Source organism: Patiria miniata, unplaced genomic scaffold (assembly GCF_015706575.1).
Source record: "Patiria miniata isolate m_02_andy unplaced genomic scaffold, ASM1570657v1 HiC_scaffold_6, whole genome shotgun sequence".
In the NCBI taxonomy this organism is placed as follows: domain Eukaryota; kingdom Metazoa; phylum Echinodermata; class Asteroidea; order Valvatida; family Asterinidae; genus Patiria; species Patiria miniata.
The window spans coordinates 18,912,565-18,932,625 of NW_024037073.1; the positions used below are offsets into that span (position 1 = coordinate 18,912,565).

General features: G+C 42.3%; 1 protein-coding gene across 2 annotated transcripts in view; it reads right to left on the bottom strand.

Annotated features, from left to right (window-relative positions):
* Window positions 1-463: 463 nt before the first annotated feature.
* The window catches only part of LOC119742675 (rabankyrin-5-like), a 35,954-nt gene continuing 16,356 nt past the window's right edge, over window positions 464-20,061 (bottom strand). The window contains exons 12-24 of one of the 2 annotated variants that reach the window (XM_038218829.1): window positions 19,097-19,337; window positions 17,824-18,076; window positions 15,192-15,360; window positions 14,189-14,307; window positions 11,647-11,803; window positions 10,486-10,686; window positions 9,222-9,398; window positions 8,050-8,197; window positions 5,972-6,062; window positions 4,261-4,380; window positions 3,233-3,384; window positions 1,995-2,085; window positions 464-1,099 (exon numbers count right to left, since the gene is read on the bottom strand). In XM_038218829.1, coding sequence (XP_038074757.1) covers window positions 967-1,099; window positions 1,995-2,085; window positions 3,233-3,384; window positions 4,261-4,380; window positions 5,972-6,062; window positions 8,050-8,197; window positions 9,222-9,398; window positions 10,486-10,686; window positions 11,647-11,803; window positions 14,189-14,307; window positions 15,192-15,360; window positions 17,824-18,076; window positions 19,097-19,337 — 2,052 coding nt within the window. In that variant the 3' untranslated portion in view covers window positions 464-966. Of the gene's footprint in view, window positions 1,100-1,994; window positions 2,086-3,232; window positions 3,385-4,255; window positions 4,381-5,971; window positions 6,063-8,049; window positions 8,198-9,221; window positions 9,399-10,485; window positions 10,687-11,646; window positions 11,804-14,188; window positions 14,308-15,191; window positions 15,361-17,823; window positions 18,077-19,096; window positions 19,338-20,061 lie in introns of both variants that reach the window. The other variant, XM_038218828.1, reaches the window with a different exon arrangement.

Below are 20,061 nucleotides of genomic sequence, written 5' to 3' on the forward strand. Positions count from 1 at the left end.
GGGCTCGCATGACGACACAAGGACAACTACTTATTACCAGCTACTGCTCCTTGGTCACATGATGACAAAATTTTAGAAAAAAAGTTATCCCTACACTACCCAACTCCCAAATCTTTTTCTTTTTTTTAAATCCCCACCCCACCCCCACCCCCAAAAACAACATATGTGATGCGATTAAGCTAAACGAGTTGTCGACTCTGGTCAATTTTTTTTTACAGATTTGAAAAGAGCACAATCTCAGCATTACTGATGTGAAACCCACATGCTGGTACCATCTTTAGTTCCAAAATTATGGATGTCGGAACACCAAGAGATGTGATGAAGTGATGTGATGAAGTGGCCCTATTTTGGCCTGAATCTCCAAATGGAAGTTCCTGACAAACGACTCGTTTAGCTTGATCGCATCACATATACTGATGATGGCTTTAATGGGTGGGAAAAAAAGTATCATGCTTATAGTTAAGAGTTCACAAAAGTTTTATTCTTGCAGATAACTCCAATTCATGCCAACAAAAAAAATTCTTGATTACCAACGTTCAACCCTAGTCTTTACAAACGTAAAGAGAGGAACGTAAAAAATTGCACAATTTTATATATTTTAATCAAATAAACACTATCGGAGATTCACTTTTAAAGTTTAATCAACATAAGGTTGAAAAAAGAATGCCACACTACATGCCACACTGCACTGTCCAGCATCACACTGCACTGTGCGTCATACACACATGTCAGACTTTTCTGGACACGCTTCGGACACTAAATCACGGCTGTGATTGGTCAACACACCATGGCAAGAGCTAATTAATCGGTACTAATTTGAATAATTCTAATGCGGCATTTCAACAGAAAAAAATTTCCACTTTTCAAAAAAGTATCACTTCCATTTTTTTTCTTCAAAATAAGCGCATGGCTTTGCCACTATTTCTTACGGCTATTACCCAGCACCGGCACGACGTCTCTACTTCTTTAGGACTGACCACCAAGGGATAAGACATCAAAGCAGACGTCGCAGGTACGGACTGGCTTGGTTTGATCATACTTGATGATGGGGACCATCTTGGAGGAGCATTTGTTGCACAAGATCCGGCCACAATGACGGCTTGGGGGTGAGGAATGGAAAAGAAAATCATGACCAATTTGATTTCAAGTTTATTTCAAATCTGCCTTGAGATACTTTTTAAACAATTTTTCTTCTGGCTTGAATGAATGCTCAGTAATTTGAGAACTAAAAATCACTTGATTGAATTGAATTCAGGAACAGTTGGAATAAACTAAATAAATAAATGCTGAGGGTGACAATTAGAAAAGTTTGATGTTTGAATCTTCAGTGGCAACAGAGCATTTCATTTTTAAATGATGCAGAAAATGCAAAAGGCAAATGCAGGGGGAAAAAAACACCTTTAATGCATGTTTTATGTTTTCAGTAAATATATTCCTTAATAACCATAAAACAATTTCGCTTTTTCTCTATGCATCTCAATCATTGTTTTTTAACCTTTTTTTTCAAAGTATAATTAGGCTTTGCCTATAGTGACCCAAAACAAAGTCTTGGAAAATGTCCACTTGGGATAAAGACCCAATGAAGCTGTTAACAAATAATTTTAACAGATAATTCCTTCAAACAACAGTCACGTTACATAAGCCTGGAGTTTTCATTTCAAGTCCACAAATTTCTAAAGCCTGCCTCAGGTCGACCTGCGATTTTGGTTGCGCCCCGACAGAACCAGCCTTGGTCAAGGCGCTCGTAGATAGTGTTCGTGATGGTATTTGGCTGCTAAAAACATATACACTGGCCGCACACTATGCACTGTACGAAGCGCGAACAGTATGCAAATCAGTTGGCAAAGACCGAATGTTCGTTCTTTGGACACAATCGACAAATGCCTTGACCAAGGCAAGTTCTGTTGCGAAGCAAGCATATCGCAGGTCGACCTGAGGCCGGCTTTAGATATCATCTACAGATTTTTGTTTTGGACTCAACATTTTTGCCTTACCAGTGATGTTTCCTTGTCTTGATGGTGAATTTGACCTGGCATTCCTGGCAAATCTCGCTCTCTGACCAGGCCGGCTCAGACGACAACATATCTGAAGCAACCAAGAAAATACACACAGTTACAAATACAGCCTGTGACCAAGGGGATCGGCTTTGCAAGCAGACTGGCTCCCAGTCCGTACATTATTGATACTGAGTGTGGGACAGGAACCAGCCTACCCTGTGAGCACAGGAAATACGGTCTGGCAGTCAATAATTATGAAATTGTGAAGTAATCATTTGATATCTAAACATGGGCTGATTTAGTTTTGGTCGATGTCTCATTCAAAAGTAAATAACTTATTGTATTGCTAGAAAAATAGCGACTTTAATAGAAGAGGAATCTATTTGTCAGAATGAAACTCAAAAAATATCCTGGGAGAAACGCAACGTCAAACGTGAAAAAAATATTTGCTAAGCGTAATGGGTTACCAGCCAAACTGTCATGTAAAGTATACTGTTTATGACTGGTTCTCGGCCTCTTTCGCTTGACGGACAAAATTGCAAAGCAAGATTTTCTTTTATGCATCTCAATCAAAAAAAATCCCTGTGGCAGAAAAATCTGTGCTGGTGTTAAGCATGTTTCACGGTGTAGCAAGGAATAGTGGGGTGCTGTGGTCCAATGGTTACGATGTTCGACTCGTGTGCCGTGGTACATGGGTTCGAATCCTGACCGTGGGAACATGGTGCTTGTGCTCTTGAGCAAGGCACTTTACTATTATTGCTTCGTCCTTCGGATGGGACGTAAAGCCGTAGGTCCCGTGTGTTGTGAATATGCACATTAAAGAACCCAGTAACACTTATCGCTAAGTGAAGGGGTTTGCCCCGGTGTTTCTGGCAGTGGCTGCAATATGTGCCGCAGCACCTTGTAAACCCTTATAAGGTGCTACATAATGGGTCTCATATTTCTCATAAACTTTATTTACCTTTCTTTAATAATAGACAAATCTCCAGCGCCTTGAGTACCTAATAGTTGGTAGATACGTGTGCTTTATAAGACTCCGATATTATTATTATTATTATATTTTGGCTCGTGCGCATCTGCACATCCCATAAACTAACTTAAGATGGTAATTACTGTGTTCTATCAGAATTGTTTTTTGTACTAGTTAACTTGGCAGAAACTTGTTGCGAACTGTCGCTGCTAAATGTTGCAAAGACTCTTGAAAACAACCGACTAAATGCTTCGACCCCACTTACCAAGAAGTCTGAAGAGGAGTTGTTTTGTAGCCACTTGGGCGTTGAAGATGGAGGTGCCATTTTTATTGAGTATGCCCAGGCTGGCCCCGCTCCTGACGATGGCCCGACAGAGGGCGCCATTTCCCTTCTGATAGGCTAGCAAGAGGACTGTGCAGAAACAAAAACGACAGCTTGCAACAATGATTACAATATCATTTATAATTTCAATTGAAAATTAATGTAAAATACTGACATGCTGGTTCATTTTGAAAACTTAGAGTAGACAAAGTTTGACATTTCATAAATGGCTTGTTTAGCAAAACATGGTAGAATCCAGATTTTTTTCGCCTGAAGAAATATGTTAATTGACCCTCATCCGTACTAGCATTTTAGATAATAATTTTATCAAAAATAACCTTTTTAGCTATAAAACTTTTTGGACATGCAAAATTCTAAAACTGTGGAATAACCCAATGACACGTGTTCTTTGTATTCCAACAAAACAAACACAAATTGGGATATAAGATCTGTGTAAATATTAAAATAAACTATCATATCATTCTTAGCTTTAAAATTTACTATTCATTGTTTCTTCGTTAACTTGAATTGGGCACCACATGTTTACAACTATATTTATTCAATTCTATCATTTTCTAGTATGACCATGATTTTGTCCATATTTCAACAGATTATTGAAACTGCGCTAAAGGTTGACTGTGAAAGGAACAATCTTGCGTTTCATGGCCTAGCTGTTAAGAGCACCGGACTCATGCTCTGGTGTTTCAGAGGCAACAATGGTGTGGTTCGAGCCCGGGCGGACACTTCTGCCCTTAAGCAAGGCACTTTACCATTATTGCTTCGTCCTTCGGATGGGATGTAAAGCCATAGGTCCCGTATGTTGTGTATTGCAATGCATGTAAAAGAACCCAGTGACACTTATCGCTAAGAGAAGGGGTTTGCCCCGGTGTTTTTGGCCTCCTGTATAAACTCCCACGCGGGGTATTTAGGAGAAGAACCAACCAAGAACCAAGAACCAATCTTTACCAGTATTGCCGTCAGCGTCCTGTTTGTCGACTGGGTAGTTGGGCATACACTCCTTGAACAGTTCAAAGATGGCCGCCGCGTTGTCTCTCCCGCAATCCCCAAGGATATGCATGGGAGTCTTGCCCCTGCAAGAAGCCATTCATGAAAGGCCATTAAAACCATTCCAAATTTACAGAAAGCAAGTGGTTGATGGAAAGCCAACTGAGTCTAACCCTTTAGCACATGTAAATTGTATTACAGTAAACTCCGGCTAAGTTGGCACTCTCGGGACCCGAGAATTTGTGACGACTTACGCGAATGCCGACATCTGCTGTTAGTCACATTTTGCCGACTTACATGGGTCATGAGTGGCCTTTTGCAAACATGATTCATTGCACTAATTGGCTTCGATTTACCCTGGTTTATCTCCTTAATGCTCGAGTTGAATCCAGCAAATTAATCCTTGAATTGTATCAACACGTTTGGGGTATTGATAGTAGAGACCACGTGTATACATATGTATGTGCACAGTAACGAATTAAATGCGTGCGTGGTCCGGTATACCACGCACGCATTAACTGCAGCACTAGTCATTCAATAAGACAACCCCCAAAATGGACAGAGCGCATGCATACAGACTAGAGGGGGTACTGGTATTGATATGCTCACGATGCATACGTGATGTATGCAGTAGGACACCCTTTTGCGACACCGATGTATGCAGCGATCACGGGCCGTGCCAAACCACTTTTCACTCAACACTTCTTGCCAACCGCAGTACAGGAAGTCGATGCCAATGCGTGATTTTTTGAATGCCGACTTACACAAAGGATTTTGTAATGCTTTTTATGGAAAAGGGACCGAGAGTAACAAGACGACTTGAGCGAAATGGCAAGTTATAAAAGCCGACTTGAGAAATAAAAAAATCCAATGGAAATGCATTACGGACAATCGGGACTTTAGTCAGACGGCCAATGTGAGCGATTTGACGAGTTGCATGATGTCGGTTTAGCCGAAGTTTACTGTACATTGTATTTACTCCTCCATGAATCCATAAACCATAGAGTGCTGGGGCAGTTTGGGGCGGTATAAGGAGTAACAGGCAGGGTGGTTTGGGGCAGCACAAGGGCTAAGGAGTTAAAAGGAATTGAGTTGTCAAAAAATTGAAATCATTGCAGTTGGTACAGTACCATTTCGCAGAAAATCAAAATTATTTGCAAAAAAAAAAAATGGTTTTGTATTTCCACAGTTATTACAATAACACATCTTCAAGGCAATTACGAAAGTTCTCCTGAAAGATCTATGTGATGGAATTGTCGTGATCAATTATTACAGACAATTTTTTGAAGGAAAAATATTACTGAACTCTAATTGATTTTCAAAAAATCATTGTATCCATACATGTAAACATGGTAATACTGTTGGAATACGCACAGGAACCCTCAAATGAATCTTTTGAAACTAAATAATTCGGTAATGGTGGGAAATTAATTTTTTGTTAAATGTTTCATCTGAAAGCTCATAAATTGAACCGTGTTAGAAAATAATCAATTAGATTTGAAATATATTAAGCCATCCCGTCAAATGCCATTGAGTAAATTATTTAGAAAATACTAAAATTAGAAAAACTTGTAACTCATGAGATGTTTAGAATGATATTTGTGTTGTTTTAATGTCACTTAAAATGGTCTAATCGTCTAAGGTTGGTGGGTCTATTAACGTCAAAATGGTACTTACTTGGCATTGTAGCTCTCGGCGTTAATCTGAGATTCCGTCAGTAACGTCCTGCTACTGCCGAGGTTCCCATGCTGCACTGCAATGTGTAACGCTGAAAAATATCAAGAAAGTGAACATAGATTTACTTATGTCATTCATTCATTCATTCATTGAACCAAAAAACACCATTGCAGACAAACTGCCCTTGGTTGCATTTCTAACTTCCCTTGTTTGATGCTGCAGTTTTGCACCATCGTTTTAAATTTAAATGGTTCGCTCTTTACTTAAAGGGAATATACATCATTTGCTTTTGCTGTAATTTTCAGAAATGGATGGAATTGGGGGGTTGGAAATATATAGCAAATATAGTTACACTGACTTTTTTGAGGTTTTGGGTTCAAAAATGCTATAAAAACCAAGAAAAACAATCATTTTCCTGTAGTCTGGTTCCCTGACTCCATTGAAGAAGAAACAGAGCAGTTTACATACATTGGGGAATTGTAAGGTCAGGGAACCAGTCTAGCTGGCTTGTACCCATTCATAGGTGTGTAATCGATTGCAAACAAGTGCGATGGTCAATTGGGGCCAGTATTTGAAAAAAAGCCAGTTTTTTCCAACGCTGATTGGCCGATCAGCGTTGGAAATTGGTACAAAAATAGCACTTTTCTTGAAAATGACAGTATACCAGGTGCCATGATTTTACAGGATGCTTTAAACTGTCATTCACTAACAGTCCAGCAAGGTATTTCAAAACGATACGGTAGTTTTATTTTTTGATGTTTGCAAATGTTGTATTTTCCCTTTAATTATTACATAAACTACTGAGAACCAGCTATGCGATGGTCTAGTTTTCAAGTAGTCAAATAGATAAGAGTAGTCCAACTATGATTAGTCAAACTTAACCAGTTTGTATACATGTACATGTACAGGCAGTTAGTAAGGATAATTTTCAGTGACGGCCTTGGTTGTCCACCCGGCAGGTACCAGTTCTCAGTTGAATGGGGAGCTTGGGTTGAATGGAGAGTTTTGGTGAGACACCAGACTAACATATGTTAGAGTCATTAGTATCTATCCAGAGACCTCGTAAATATACATATTGGAAAGGATTTGTTTGATTTCCACAGACCACCTGTCAAGTTTGGTTAGGATTGATGACTGAACTTTACAGTGAAATGGAACACACACACACACACACACACACGCTTACATAGGCATAGAAGTGGGGTACTTCCTTTGTTCTCGTGTACTAAAATTTTGCAACATCGCACACTTATGTCAAAATGTTCTTATTTTAACCATAGTTAATTTCCTGGGCTGAAATTCGGACTTAATATCCCTTTTCTAAAACTCTTCCATTTGCGACAGATCAACCCACCTTGGAAATTCTTAGTATTTGAGTAAAATCCATATATCTATTTCGTGAAAAACTTGTGGGGGGCCCAAAACGGTACCCTGCAAGTCGGTGGGTATTCCTTGTGGGGTACCTCCCATTGTTCCGGTACCCCACAAGGCAGTGTTTGTACAAGCACCCTTACACACCCAGAAGGAATACGTGATTGCAATATCCCCCTGTCTGGCTTGAAAGCCAGGGGATAAAACGGGATCTGTGTGGGGTTTATTTGGCTAGTTTGGGAGGGATTGGAGATGGGGTGGGGAGGGAGAACGGGATGGGGATTGGAGGGCAAGGGGTGGGGATTGGAGGGCGAGGGGTGGGGATTGGAGGGCAAGGGGTGGGGATTGGAGGGCGAGGGGTGGGGATGGGAGGGCGAGGGGTGGGGATTGGAGGGCGAGGGGTGGGGATTGGAGGGCGAGGGGTGGGGATTGGAGGGCGAGGGGTGGGGATTGGAGGGCAAGGGGTGGGGATTGGAGGGCGAGGGGTGGGGATGGGAGGGCGAGGGGTGGGGATGGGAGGGCAAGGTGTGGGGATTGATAAGGAAGGGATGGTGATTCTTAGGGGAGGGGTAGGGATTGGTGGGGGAGGGGTGGGGATTGGTATGGGTGGGGCGAGGGGAAGGGGTATGCTTTGGAGAAGGGATGGGGGAGGGGGTGGAGGGGTGCTGGAGGGGTTGGAGAGGTTTCAGTGTCAAACTGTGACTAACCATTGTTACTGTTGTCATCAACAGCATCCACCAAGATGCCATTCTCTATCAGCACGCTGATGATGGATGGTTGATCCACTGCAGCGGCGTGGTGGAGCGCTGTCTGCTTACGAGCATCTGCATCCTGCACAGCGGCCCCAGCTAACAGCTGATTGGTGGAAACAAAGAGATTATTATTCAATATGTAAAACTGGTAGTCATGATGACATTAGTATAGTATGCAAATGATATGCAAATCTAGAGTGCCGAAACTGAGAATGTTGTCTGCTTATGAGCATCCACATCCTGCATGTCTGCCACAGCTAAGAGCTGATTGGTGGTAACAAAAAGTTTATCATATAAATGATATGCAAATCCGGCCATTGTTGTGGCATCTGTTTAACATGCAAATAATATGCACTTTGTCTTAACAAAACTGTTCGCTAACTGTTGAGGTCTGTCCAATCTGTCGCAAGTTACAAAGAGAATATCGTGTCGAAGTACCACAATGCTTTGTATTTCGTCGGTGAAGGGCAAAAACCTATTATTGACTTTATATTTCCTTTGTATTATGTCATGCAAGTGATAAACAGTTGCCGGATGCCACAGATAGAGCTGTAGGTACAAGAAAATACTTCAGACCTGTTAATGTGTATTTCCTGATGTCCTCTGACTTGGAGGTCCACTTAAAGGGAATATACAACATTGTCAAACATCGAAAAATAAAACTACCTAGTTTCTACGAAATACCTTACTAGGATGTTGGTAAATGACAGTCTAAAGCATCCTGTAAAATTATGGCACCTGGTATGAAGTCATTTTCAAGAAAATAGTATTTTTTGTAAAAATTTCCAACAGTGGTCGGCCGACCACCGTTGGAAAAACCTAACTATTTTTCAACTACTGCTCCAAATAAACCATTGGTTAAACAATGGTTCCATTACCTTACAAGTTTCCGGCATCTGTAAATTGATCCATTTTATATTTAGTGGAGTCAGGGAACCAGACTACTTGAACATTTTTGTTTTTCTTGTTTTTTTCCAGCATTTTCAAACACAAACCTTCAAACATGTCAGTCTAACAATATTTGATCTATTATACTAACCCCTCAAATAGTTCATTTCTGAAAATTACAGCAAAAGCCAATCATGTTTATTCCCTTTAACACACATGCAAACGGGAACGTTTCTTACCAGGTTTCTGACGATGATTTCTGAGCCTGCTTGGACGGCCAGGTGCAGCGGTGTGAGTTTGGTGGAATCCTGAACGCTGGAATTGACGTTGGCGTGAACACTGATCAGGAACAGGACGCTCTCGATATCCGACTTCTGGATGGCGATGTGCAGGAAGTTCCTGCCCTTGTTGTCAAGCTGCAGCCAAAATAATAACAGCTTCCTTTGAATTGTTAACGGTTGTATATTTTCCTTCACATTTGGAAGATTGTTGTTAATATTACCTGCCCTTGTACTTTGTGGCTTTAGTTACCAACTCTCAGAAAATGTCTAATCTTTGGTTAAAGGTTGTTAACATTTTTGTTTTTTCAACTAACAATAAAAGTTAAAATTACTCATGCATGAATTGTAAGGTGAAGTATTTTGGCAATAATTACAAAACACTGCCGAGTCCCAAGTCAACTCATTAGCAGTTTTAATGGACGGAGACAAAGGCATTCTTTTGTTAATGTTTGTCCCCATGTGACGGGACTTGTGATTTGGGTCATTCTATAAATTTAGGGTCCAAAGTGTGACATTTTTGGTACTTTGTAATTTGCCATTCAAGTATAATTAAGAATGACTTCAAATTATTTTTTGTTTGTTGGGTAGGTAGCTTGCCAGAGTTGTACGACTTGTGACTCTGACTCGAGTCCGACTTGAGTCCCATTTTCCATGACTCGGAGTTGGACTCGAGTCACAATGACAATTGGACCATTTTTTCCCCAACAATATAATAACACGATGAAGACGATCCTCTCCTGAGCAAGTGATACAGTCTGTGCGGTGCCGAAGTAATGCATCTAATTTAAGCACATAAACAGCGCTTGCGGCTGGCTTGTTTTCGATAGATTGATTTGGGAAATCAATGTGAGGTTTTAGCAGTACCTCAAAATTTATTTCCAATATACAGTACTTAAATTTGACTTGTGAATTGGACTCGGACTCGGACTCAACTGCATGACTCAGGATTCAGACTCGGGAAAGGAGAATCCTACTTGGACTCCATGTTTCGTGACTCGAATACACATCTGTAGTTTGCTATTGATAATCAATCTTGGAGGACGGCCGCATTAAGAAATGCATCAGAATGAAGATGTTATAGGGACAGGAAGAAGTGGGCCCCAAATTTATAGAATGACCCATTTACTTGTGATGTACATGTGATCCATAACAACTACCTGGATTATAACAGTGTTCCTCCCCCTTACCCTGGTCCATCCCCTCTATCCTCCCCTTTCCTTACCTGTTCAGCGGCCCTGGGCTCCCGGTCCAGTATCGCCTGAGCAGCCTTGTTGTTCTTGAAGGTCATGGCAGCAGCGAAGGGGGTGAGTCCGCCACGGTCTCTCAGCGTCAGGTCCAGTAAGGGGTGAGACATCAGTAGGCTGATGATGGCGGGATGCTGGTTGCTGATGGCAATGTGTAACGGTGTCTTACCCTCAGCATCCTAGGTCAGAAAAAAATTTAATTACCACAAAAAAAAGACTACCAAGATAATTCAGTCTACTATCTCTATAAGTTGGTTTCCAGATCTAAAACACTTCTGTTTAACTCATTATTATATCAGACTAGAGTAGAACAGTGACTGTAAAGACATTTTTAAAAATAAAAAGACATTTCCATAAATTTAAAGACATTTCCAGAGCGCTGCTACGTACAAACAAATTTGTTCAGCAAATATAGGTTAACAACCAAAATATCATTGAAACACATGTACTTGTGACTAATTTTCAACTGATTTTCATTTACATGTAAATTAGCTGGGAAGTATTTTCCTCAATTAGTAGCTCAATGAAATTAAGCGCCAATGTTGAAATGAGGTAAATTTGTGAGGTGAAGATTGACACAACATAGTAAAGATATTTTGTTATGTCAAAGTAACCAACACAAGTTGTGCTATTTAAGTTGTTAAGTACGGACGGATTACTTCAAAATACTGGAAAACCAGGTGTTCAAATTTGCCAAATTTGGGAGATGGAGATTGGAACAGATGGGTCCAAGGTTATTGCGAATCCTAGCTGTTCCACTGACCTTAGCATTGACGTCAGCTTGTTGTTTCACAACAATGTTTATCATCGCCTGTTTACAGTTTACTGTAAAGTATGGACGCATTACTCCAAAATACTACAAAACCAAGTGCTCAAATTTGCCAAATTTGGAAGATGGAGATTGGAACAGATGGGTCCAAGGTTATTGCGAATCCTAGCAGTTCCACTGACCTTAGCATTGACGTCAGCTTGTTGTTCCACAACAATGTTTATTATCGCCTGTTTACAGTTTACTGTAAAGTATGGACGCATTACTCCAAAATACTACAAAACCAAGTGCTCAAATTTGCCAAATTTGGAAGATGGAGATTGGAACAGATGCGTCCAAGGTTATTGCGAATCCTAGCTAATCCACTGACCTTAGCATTGACGTCAGCTTGTTGTTCCACAAGGCACTGTACTACCAGCTCCTGGCCCCACTCACAGGCTCTGTGTAAGGGGCCCTGCCCGTCCTTTGCCTCCATGCCACCCTCACCGTGGGGCCCCGGCCTGCGGGGACTGTTCACGTCACACATGCTGCACAACGATAAGAGGACAAAAGGCACTTACCGTAATTTCCTGCGGATAAGACGCGTCTTATCTGACTTTCTAGACCACAAAAACATCGCTGCGCCTTATCTACAGGTGCGCCTTATCTGGTGTCGCTTGAGTTCAAAGTGACGGTCTTTGTGTGAAGAATTCTTTCAATGCCGCAATCAATAATGCGGTCAACCGAGGCTCAACTCTCCAGACATTGTGACCATATTTTCATTCCAACAATGCCGCGATGTGTTGATCCCCCATGATCGTGCTTTCCTTCCAACAATGCCGCAATGCGTTGATCCCCCTTAGTGATCGTGCTTTCGTTCCAACAATGCCGTCATACAAACGTTTTTCTTTGTGGCCGTTTTTTCATTCCGAAAATGCTGCAATCAGAATTACTTAAACGTTTGGAAATCGCATTCACTCAAGTTCTATTGTGTGAACGTTGAGGGTGTTTATTGTACAGGATATCTTCGAAGTCTGCAAGCCTGAAGATCAAGATGAAAACAGTGCGAGTCGGTAAAAGCGGCTCAGGAAAGCGTACTTCCGGCCGAGCGCCATGTTATGCATACAGAGACCGCGCGAACCTCAGTGCACGTGTGGCCGAACATTTTGTAGAAACACGCTGCGGTGTATCATCAAGTCCGAGCGGTAAAATCTCGTTAAAATATATATTTCAACGGACAAATACATACACAGAGAAGAGAGATCACGTTCTGAGAATTAATTTGCGGAAATTCTCTTTCTCCACCGATGTATGTTATTTTCTACGATCCAAATTCGTCCTGATACGCTACTGTAGTCATGCACGGAACATCATGGTCCGGTACCGTATGTAGGCCGTAGTCACTGGTTCCTGGCCCACATCATAGCTTCGATTCTGTAAGCATGCGATGGGAACCAATGAATACTGATGGCACTGCTGCCGCACGGAATATCGTACAGCGGCATGGCTTCGACGACGTGCATCACAAATGCGTCAGAATTACAGGCCTTTTCGTCAAGATTTAGCGTGTCAAGATGAAATAATATCGTGTAAACGATTATGTTGTGCATGCAAATGGCGTGTGTAATATTACTGTGCGTATCGGCGGCTGAAAATGTGATCGGCGATTTGTTTTCTGTGTACGGTGAGTAATTATACTGACACTGTGACAGCTCGGTTACTTCTCCCACGCGGTCTGGGTAAATTTTCCCGTGTCGAAAGTCCAAGTGCGGACAGTGGTCACATTTGACCATTTCTCATTTTACTATCGTCTCGGTAAAACCTTCCAAAAAAAAAGTCCAGTGCGGACACGGCTTAATTCATCCTCCGAATAGTGTGATCGTTCTAAGGCAACACAATGGCCCCTTTGTGGCGATGTACCGACACCGGGTGACGCCTGGTGTTCTTCTGTGTGCGGTCAAACATGCGTCTTATGCGGCGGTGCGCCTTATCTGTTGGCGTTTGAATTTTTTTGGGGTGATTTTAGGGACCTGCGCCTTATCCGCCGCGCGCCTTATCCGCAGGAAATTACGGTATTAAACCTTGTGTAGCCTCAAGGGCCCCTCCCCAATATCGTGGGGGTTTTACATTCCAGACAAGGAGGTGTTTAACCCTAACCCTCCTCAATCCTCCAAAATCCTCCTGCCAGTTTTGGATGATTTTAGAGGATTGAGGATGACTGGCAAAGATATGTATGGCTCTTTTTGTGGAGGGTGCATAACGTCAAGCCAGTAGGCCATATCCTGCATTGGTTACGTTCAGCCATGCATAAATCAGCCCTGTGTTTTTCTCGTATTTCATCCACACTGCTTTTAAATGCTATTCGCACTGCCTCAAACCATAGCAGTAATTGGCAGAGGATTTTTGAGGTTTGAGGCAGTGGTGACCCTCCACAGACTGAATTCAAGAAATTACGGATGATTTGGGAGGATTGAGGCTGAATCCAATTTTTTCTTGGTGGCAATTGGAGGATTTTGCTGGATTGAGGTTGCATCCTAGCCAGAGGGCCTAGGGGGTTAGGAAATAATGCATATTACTAGTCCTAAGGTGTTTGGAGTTATTACGGCAAAAGAAATGAATTTGGTCTTTAAGATAAACTCAAAGAAAATCATTTCAATCAAGCTGCCATTCAAATCAATACTCTTTTTTTCGGAGGGGGGTGTGTTTATAAATTCTAACCATGAAAACCACTGACGACATTCAAGCTTTTGGAAAGAAATTACTCTTTCTTGAAGATAAACGGGCCATGCTGGGCAAATCACCAATATGACTTGGAGTCTGTCCATATTTTGTCAAGTTAATGCTGTTGTTATCAGCAACCACAACTCCAAGAATCCTTCATCTCCACTAGTTAAATCGAATGTTCTTGGGAATCAGAAAGCAAATTGTCTCACCTTCTGATGAGGAAGCAGGCCACAGCTTCATTGTTCTCATCGATGGCCTTGTGTAGCAGCGTCTGTTGGCAGCCCTCAAAGCCAGGACCCCAGGCCGTGGTGTCACAGCCGTGCCGGACCTAGGACAAAACCCAAGCAAAGATGTAAGGCTCATAATTAGGGTCAACACCTTCCCCAATCCCCTCCCCCACCCTCAACAACGAAAATCCGAAAGACCTGTGGGGGTGTGGGGTTACACCAATGGCAAATTCATGAACACTAGCACTCTGGTCCGAACAGCCATTGCCATAGACAACAATGACAAATAGGGCATAGTCTTCTACAGACCAATCTGACAACCAAACTTCATTTAATTGCACTTTTGAACATGGTGTTCCATTCCACAGTAGGATTTTCAGAAATAGACGCACGCCAACTTTGCCTTAACGTTCCCAAATCCTCCAAAATCCTCTTTGCAAAATGGCGGATTTTGCAGGATTGAGGCTACATGGCAAAATTGTGTGGCAGATTTTGCAGGATGCACTGTGTCAAGGTGTTGGGCCGGACCTTGTGCTGTTTATGCTCAGCCGTGCATAAATTTAGGCCTAGATTATACTTGAAATCCTCTGCACTGCTCCAGGTTGTCACTGCCTCTGCCTCAACTTATTAACAATGACTGCTGGAGGATTTTGCAGGATTGAGGCAGTCATCACCCCTCCATGGACCATATGCAAGAAATAACGGAGGATTTTGCTGGACTGAGGCTGTATGCAATTTTTTCCAGGAGGCAGTTGGAAGATTTTGCAGGATCAAGGTTGCATCCTAGCAAAAATGCCTAGGAAGTTAGGATTAAGCACATGTGAATGAAATATGCATGAGCAAGGTGACACCTCAGTAATGGCAATCATCAGAATAGTCTGGAGTTAAATTGTTTTTCATGTATACGAAAAGTTAAGGAAGCCAAAAAATATTTCCTGAAAGGATGAACTCAAGGTTTGCTCTACGATTTGGGAGATTCCTTTACCAGCGTCGAGGCCACGTCTTCCTGCCCGCTCTCCAGTGCTACCCAGAGGGGTGGGTTGCCACTCTCGTCAGGGGTGTTCATGTTGGCACCGCGGACGCAGAGAGCGTCAACGACCACGGGAAGATGACGCTTGATGGCAAGCTGTAAGGGGGTCTCACCGTCGCGAGACCTGAAATAGCGGGAAGAAGCAAATTATTCTACTACTTCCAATTATATCTAGATAACTTCAGTGTAACATTTTGTCTTGGATGATCTGATTTCATTGGTCTAGAACTGTCACATGTCAAGTTCAAAATTGTGACATCATTTTCTTGCATATAATTTGCATATTATAATTTTGCATATAATTTGCATGTCAGATGTGTAATTTGTGTGTAAGGCACACCCCCTGAGTCTGTAAACATTTTTTTTTTTTTTTTTTTTCTCCGGATAAACCCAAATAATTGGGCCCAAATACGATCTAGGACACACGAGAAAAAACCACAATAAGATAATGAAATACAAAGAGTAATGTCCAAGGAAATAATTTCATGTCGGGAATAAAAAGCTCAAAGGAAACTAAAGCCAGCCTCACGTCGACTTGTGATTTGCTTGTGCTGCAAAGGAATAAACTTGGTCAAGGCATTCGTCCGTTGCTGGCGAAGAACGAACTAACCAACAAACATTCGTTCTTCGCCAACTGATTTGTATATTGTAGCAGCGTGAGGTGACTGTTTGCATTTCGTACAGTGCATAGAGAGCGGCTAGTGTTTATGTTTTTAGCGGCCAGATACCATCACGGACACTATCTACGAACGCCTTGACCAAGGCTAGTTTCGTCGTGGCGCAAGCAAATTACAGATCGACCAGTTCAAGGTGACACTGAAATGATTGAACTCATTTCTTGCAGGCCAAGTTGCAACTTTCGTTATTCTGACACAATATAACAAAACATGTGAAATGGGACATCAGCTTTTTAACCCACAGAAGTCAACAAAACTTGTTAGGTCCCATGCCTGAACCTATACGGTTCTGTTGAAAGTTTGTTGTGTTAACGACTGTATGCATTTTAAAAAGAACAATGATGTTGCTGAAAATGTCAACAATGTAACAATATACAATTGTTGCCTGTTGTGATGGGGTCCATGGTGTATTGTACACCTGAGGGTGCAAATGGCACCCAAGGTAATAGCCTAGATTGCAACCATCTGAAATTGTGGGTTTTCTCCGATCCAGTTTCTGTGCAGTAATCGCTGAAGTATTATTTTGGAAAAATCCGCGATTATTGCACCGGGAATATTCGCATATAATTTTTTTTCACTGCACGGGAACACAAATTGAAGATGGATTGCAGAGGGATTGGCGATTGATTGAAGAGGGATTGGAGATGGATTGGAGATGGATTGCAGAAGGATTGCAGAGGGATTGGCGATTGATTGAAGAGGGATTGCAGAGGGATTGCAGAGGGATTGGAGATAGATTGGAGAGGGATTGCAGAGGGATTGGCGATTGATTGAAGAGGGATTGGAGAGGGATTGGAGATGGATTGGAGATGGATTGCAGAAGGATTGGAGAGGGATTGGAGATGGATTGGAGAGGGATTGGAGATGGATTGGAGATGGATTGGAGATGGATTGCAGAAGGATTGGAGAGGGATTGGAGATGGATTGGAGAGGGATTGGAGAGGGATTGGAGATGGATTGGAGATGGATTGCAGAAGGATTGGAGAGGGATTGCAGAAGGATTGCAGAGGGATTGGCGATTGATTGGAGAGGGATTGCAGAAGGATTGCAGAGGGATTGCAGAGGGATTGGCGATTGATTGCAGAGGGATTGGCGATTGATTGAAGAGGGATTGCAGAGGGATTGGAGATGGATTGGAGAGGGATTGGAGATGGATTGGAGAGGGATTGGAGAGGGATTGGAGAGGGATTGGAGATGGACTGCAGAAGGATTGCAGAGGGATTGGCGATTGATTGAAGAGGGATTGGAGAGGGATTGGCGATGGATTGGAGAGGGATTGGAGATGGATTGGAGATGGATTGGAGATGGATTGCAGAGGGATTGCAGAGGGATTGGAGAGGGATTGGAGAGGGATTGGAGAGGGATTGGAGATGGATTGCAGAGGGATTGCAGAGGGATTGGAGATGGATTGGAGAGGGATTGGAGAGGGATTGGAGAGGGATTGGAGATGGATTGCAGAAGGATTGCAGAGGGATTGGAGATGGATTGGAGATGGATTGGAGATGGATTGGAGAGGGATTGGAGAGGGATTGGAGAGGGATTGGAGATGGATCGCAGAAGGATTGCAGAGGGATTGGCGATTGATTGAAGAGGGATTGGAGAGGGATTGGCGATGGATTGGAGAGGGATTGGAGAGGGATTTCGCGCGCGATTATTCAACATGCGTACGCGCGTGTGTGCGCTGTTTGATCTAAAGCCTCTTACCCGGGCTATTTCTATCATACAGTGGGGACGATCAAGGTGGGGTACCTTGGCACATCACGTGCTCGGTTCTCGACCAATTAAAAATCACATTCTATTACCGTGGTATAACAACACCTGCCCTTACATCCCTACCCTCAGTAACACCTCCTTCAAATGAAACAAATTTTTCCAAAATCTTGACCACATTTTCCGAGAGTAAATCTCACCTAATATTAATATCAGCCTGGTGTTCCAGCAGGAACAGGGCGCTCTGTGTGTCTTGTTTTGAGATAGCCATGTGAAGCAGCGTCAGGCCATCTAGAGTCATACAGTTGATGTTAGCTCCACCGTGCAGCAGCTGAGCGGCAAAGTTATGCAGACCCGTCCACAGAGCCAGGCCCAGCACCGTCTGGTCATTGCTGTCCTTCATATTGAAGTCGGGGATGATCAGCACGCCATCTTGACTCTGCATGGCGTTGGCTGTGAGAGCAGGAAACAATAACGCACTTGGTACTTGCAGACACCAAAAAAACTTCCACAATAAATATAAGTTTGAAATGGAGAAAATTGAATGGAACAGGATGGGAACCTCCGGCTTCAAGAATACTGCATACTAAGGTACCCAGCTCTGTGCTGGTTTTCTCCCAATCCACGAATTATTTTGTTCACAGAGTGCTCGTCTGAAGCTGTTAAATCTGGATATGCATGTGTCCAGGTCTCTTGCACATACAGCAAGATTCCCTCAAAAAGCTTAAAATGAAATTCCAATACTTTTTTTTTTATGGAATATCAAGCATTGCGACTCTGTCAGGGTTCCCCAAGACACGGGAAAAAAAATTGATATATCCTGGAATTTAAAGCCCATGGAAAAGTCATGACTCCTAGAACAACAATTTCTGTGACTTTTTCACGACTTTCCATGAAAGATTTAAATAGCAGGATTTTCCATTTTTTTTCCATGACTGTGGGAACCCTGACAGAGTCAAAATGCTGGCCACATTAGCAATACTGTTTCATTCCATTTTTAAGGTCACTGCCATACATGGATGTATTTATGATTCGGTATGAACACCAAAGGTGATGGAAGCGGGGGTGGTGGAGTGGGGTTGGGGGGTGTTTGTGCAAAGTTTGGCTTACACATCTGCCCATTAACAGCAAATATTGTGAGCTGACTTACATTTTTTTTTAAATTTCTACTATTATATCTATCCTTACTAAATATTTTTCTTTCATTTTTTACAGTTGGATCAACCACTGGAATCGTGAGTGTATTTGTTACGTATATTTGATATGTACTGTTTGTGTTTTGTCAATTTAGTCTGTACTGTGGTGTTTGTAATTGTATGGGCACTTCCTAATACAAGCTGTGCTTTTTTGGCTGTGCTCCAAATCCTCCTCTTCTATTTATTTATATACATTGTATTCCTATTGATTGATGGAATTGGAAATAAATGTTGATGAAATGAAATGAAATGAATGAATCTTAATAAGTTAGCTTACTTCTGTGTTCCAGGAAAACGCTGACGACCTCGGAGTGCTGGTTAGCAATGGCCATGTGCAGAGGTGTCTGCTTGGATGCATGCATCAGGCTGGACGGGCCGTCCTCCTGTGTCGTCAGCTGCTCCAGCTTGCCCAAGACGTCTTCCTTGGTCTGGGCATTGGGATTGGCTCCCTTCTGCAGGAGCAGGGAGACCAGGAGGGCCAGGCCGTTCATGGAGGCGCTGTGTAGCGGGGCTTCCCCCTGATAACAAAAACAAAGATGAGTTTTATATCTCGGCCTTGTCTGCAGTTTTTGATCACTGAAAAGCATTAAACCTTAAACCTTCCCAATTCCTCCAAAATCTGTTTGCATCATGGAGGAGTTTGAATGATTGAAGGCCTTGAAAATCAAAGCACTGAAGGATTTTGCAGGATTAAGGGCATAACAGGATTTTGCTTCTAGAGGATAATGGAGGATCTAGGTTTAGCAGGCCCCAATTGAGGCGGGATGAAATTGGAGGATTGAGGTTCTGGCTGATTTTGAGAAAGCTTATGGAGTTAAGGTTAATGCGCAAATCAAATGTGAACCCTGTGCAAATCTCAGGCATTTTCACAGCAAAACCGATTCATTTTTTAGCATTAACCAAGTATTACTTGGCTAAAATCTTACAAATTAGAGTGCCTTTAGGCCAAAAAAAAAAGTCTCCGGTTTCTGGTATGGAGCTTGCCCCAAAAGTGGTGCGGCGACGCGGCTTTTTTTTTTTTTTTACCTGTTTTTTTTTTTTTTTTTTTTTGGCTTCAAATGTCGGCTGATGACTGCAAATGGTGCCCGACTAAACTTAGTGCAAATATATGGGAGTCCAGAGAGGCCACATAAATCTTATTCTCGATCATAACCCCATCTAAAAACATGTTAAAATTGTGCAGCAGCAGAATTCCAGTCAAACCAGTGAGTTTGGCGGTTTTGAAACATCATCTTGTATTGA